Below are 4,111 nucleotides of genomic sequence, written 5' to 3' on the forward strand. Positions count from 1 at the left end.
TCTTCCTCCTCAGCCTGGGCTCTTTCTTAGCTCGGTGCGGCTCTATGGCTCTGAAATGTGCCGGGGTGGTGGGCTGGACCCTGCCCGGGGCAGATGGGGAGCTGATGGGGTGCTGCTCCGTGTAGCCCAGGAGGAGATAGGCGATCAGCAGCCCCCCCAGGCACAGCACAGCGGCCAGCAGCTTGCCGTGAATCCTCATGGTGTTGGGGAGCCGGGGGGGCTCCGGGCCCCGGGGAGAGCCGCTCCGTGCAGCATAGTCAGCCCCGGCCAGCAGCACGTATAGTCAGGGCAGGGAGAGGGGGAGGGGAGGCAGCCTGCAGGGACTGGAGCTCCCTCTGTCCATTCCAACACATAGGACGTGTGAGCAGCGCCTGCCATGGGGAGGGGACCAGGGAGGGAGGCTCCACACTGCATGCATTTCATCTGCAACCTGCAAACAATATTGCATTGGTGCTTGGTATTGTGCAGAGAATGTACAAACTCCATGCAGACAGTGCGATTCGAACCTACAGCTGCAAGAATGCTGCTTACATTTGTATTAGATCTGTATTCATCAAACTCCATGCAGACAGTGGGATTCGAGCCTACAACTGCAAGATTGCTGCTTACATATGTATTAGATCTGTATTCATCACCCCTGTTCTTAGAGAGAAAATAGGCAAACTCCATGCAGACAGTAGGATCTAACCCATGGCAAAGGACAGCGCTTTTGATTACATTACATTCACTAAATATTATGTGCAGCCCTTTTGTGATGTCAGGGGTCCCACATGAACCGGCCAAAGTTTAAAATAAGTTGTGTTAAAAACGTAATACATAAAAAAGTGTAAATCTTAGCAGGCCATTCTGTAAAATTAACCTTCTCGCTCATGGTGTCTTGTATGACGCACAGTGTGACCCAACCTCCTCCAGTGACCCCAGGCTGTCAATGACACGCCCCCTGGGTTCAGGGTCAGCACACAGCCTGAGCCTACAGGGCAATTCTACATGTTACAGCATGACTGCCTATTGGCCATTGCCGGTGAGGGGGCATGTGACCCCCTGTAACTAGAAGCAGGGAGGGCTGGGGGGTGACTTGATGGGGTCATGATGAACTAGGTTGGGTTTAATCCTAAAAAATGTTATTTAATAGAAAAAAGCACCCTAAGTTTCTACATTGCTTTTGGAATCTTTAATCAATAACGGGGGCTTAATATAAAGAACGGGTTAACAGAAGTTTTTCAATTTGTCACCAAGCATGGAGTGGCATCAAATTAGGGCATAAAGTACAGCTAGCCCTCTCTTGTCTCTGCCTATCGGGCAATAATAGCCTGGTACCAGTCTAAATTGTTGGATTGGTGTCACTGTTTTGAAAGAAAAGATAAAGCATAACTGTACCTTTAGTAGTTTAAAATGCAGGCACCTGCTCAACCAGCATCCCTACAAGTGTTTTACTGGAAGCAGTGGTCTCTATGCCCCTCAAAGAGACAAAAATAAATCTACCCAATCAGCTGGGAGCATAACAATACAAATGACAAATCTATAGGTCTGGTTTACCAGGGGGCGTGTCAGACCTCTGTAGAGCGGTCTAGTGCTCCCATGCACTGACCACTGCTCCCACACACAGAGCAAGGGTCATTGTATGCAGCATGCTGACAGAGGACAGGCTTTACTACATAGGCAAACTACATCGACAAAAAGGACATTAAGGTGTTAGATGGCCATGGTGGTAGGGGCACTCCTACTGGGGGCTCCTAATTCCTTAAAATAAACTTCACTGATGCCCATGCCGGGCACAGAAAATGGGTCAGTTGACTCCCATCTCCTCCATCCCCCACACACCTAGTATTTACTTACATTTGCTTCAATTACTCAAATTGACTGCTAAAACATACTTGGCACTTCTAGGTATAGGTGAGTATTTAGCTTGCTGTATCTCATGGTAAGGCTTAGGTGCCTCGTGATTGGCCCAGTGCTGTCACATGGAGCCAAGGAAGGGAACCAAAGCCCTGTGTAAGCTCCAAAAAGTTTGCCAGGACCTTAACCAGGATTTTCTTTTTTCCTCAATGGAAACACAGAAGAAAGCTGAAGAAAGCAGGGTGAATAGATGCTGTTGGGAGTGTTAAGTTATTCTATTAGTTTGCTAGTAACTTTGAGGACGTATTTTATTTTTTACTATGCAGCTTTTTTACCTGTAATGGGGAATTAGCCATTATGCACAATAAAATTTAGAGCTGCTTTAAATTCGTCTCAATATGCCCCCAAAAAAACTTAAAGCTGATTCAACAAATATAGTTTACCTTACTTAGGGGACAGTAGGAAAGACCGATGGAGAAGGGGGGGGGGGGGCATCAGGAATCAGACAGACCAAAAAATGTGGTGGATGCAGAAAATTCTTCATCACAAATAGATTGTAAAGCCAGAACTGGCAGTGATACTTTGAAGCTAATGAATCATCAGAACAGCTGATAAAATATTATTTGTGAATAGAGAACTCTGCAAAGGCAGACTTTATATTTTTCAGTACATGTTTCCTTTAATTAGATAAATCTGTTTTAGGTTATTGGGAATGATTCTACAATATTCATTGCACAACTATTGCTGGAGGTCACAGAAAAATAATTACCAAGAGGCTGTGCTTGATATACACAATGTAGGGCCTTATAGAGGCAACATGAACGCTGCTGCAATGGCACATACCGTGAATAGAGAACAATATCTGCTATAGTATAAACTCATATGGAATTAGGGCACTCTTGGCCTTTGCATGACCTATGAAACCTGAAACAAGCTCATAAAGGGAGGACAATGAAAACCCCTGAGCAGTCAGGAAGGGCTCCTCCTTGGCTTCAGAACAGAAATCTGAACCCCAGAAACATCTGGATTGCTTGGAGAACTTTGGGAACCTTTTTAACTCGGCTACAGAGCTTAGCTACAAGATTATCAGTGTAAAATGGAATATAATACTTTGTAGTCCATATAATAAAATATCTAAGGCAGTGTTACTCAACCAGAGTTCTGCAAACCCCTGGGGTTCCTGTAGAGGTTGCTAGGGGTTCCCTGAGAAATTAGCAGTTTATGACTTTTAGGTTTGGTTAATACGAACATTGCATGTCTCTTTTGTCAAATGGTACTTCCTCCTGGTCCCCTTTAATACATATCAATGATCTTTTTGGCTATCTGTAAGGGTGACATTCTTCCGAATGGCCAGCAATGTAAGAGGCATTCTTCCTACTGACCACCACACTAATGTACTGTGAGCTGTGGACATTGTAACTATAGCTAATTAGATTTTTTAAAGAAACCATTGTCATTACATACATTATTTAGACTTATTGGTGTCATTACTGGGTCTTTGTAATTTCTATTCAATGTAGGCAGAATATGGTGAGAGAGATGGACAAGGTGCTGTACATAGCTTACTGGACACATCTCAGCTGTAATACTACCTTCAGGTTTTGTTGGCTTTGTGCGTGTGGGGTGCGTGTTGGCAGGTGAACATGCATGAATGCAGCCTAAGGAGGAGTGGCTCCCTAATGGCCAATTTAAGCCCTGTTGGTGTATAGTGCTGTAACTTTGCACCACCAGCTACCTTGGTATTTAGTATTAGTACACTGTTTCTGTTTGCCCTGACAATTGCCTGGATCTGTAATACACTTTGCCTACCACATGCCCAGATCTTTGCCTGGACTTATCGCTCATCCTGCAGCCAGCTCTGACCCTGTGTTGGCTTGGATATCCATTTCCGCCTGCTATCAGCCTTGACCCCGGGTGCTTCCTGACTGCAGCTTGCAGGCAAGAGTCCATTGGCCACCGAGATCACCCCTGCAAGGTGCTCTGGTAAAGAACAGGTAAGGTTTAGACTCTGCGTCTTGAGTGATTCTGTGCTACCTGCCTCAGAAGCACCGAACAACAGCAACCTACCTCAGTAAGCCTTTTAAGAATATTCAGTCCTGATGCAATCAGTGGGCTGGTGTTGTGAAGGTCTATGAAAATATCAAAATATTATGACGAGTAGGTCTCAGTTCAGAGCAGTGGGTGTTCCTAGTAAGACTGCATTTCCATGCAAAGAGAGGGAAAAAGGCAGAATATGGTTGTTTAGCAAGGTAGCATCTTTGTCGCCCCCCCCATC

At 45.3% G+C, this 4,111-nt stretch overlaps 1 protein-coding gene across 1 annotated transcript in view; it reads right to left on the reverse strand.

Annotated features, from left to right (window-relative positions):
* The window catches only part of GXYLT2 (glucoside xylosyltransferase 2), a gene marked incomplete at its 3' end in the record, with an annotated part of 28,088 nt that extends 27,728 nt beyond the window's left edge, over positions 1-360 (reverse strand). The window contains 1 exon segment of the mRNA XM_072420723.1: positions 1-360. Coding sequence (XP_072276824.1) covers positions 1-199 — 199 coding nt within the window.
* Between the last annotated feature and the right edge of the window lie 3,751 nt (positions 361-4,111).

The sequence above is a fragment of the Pyxicephalus adspersus genome, chromosome 8, assembly GCF_032062135.1.
Source record: "Pyxicephalus adspersus chromosome 8, UCB_Pads_2.0, whole genome shotgun sequence".
Lineage (NCBI taxonomy): Eukaryota > Metazoa > Chordata > Amphibia > Anura > Pyxicephalidae > Pyxicephalus > Pyxicephalus adspersus.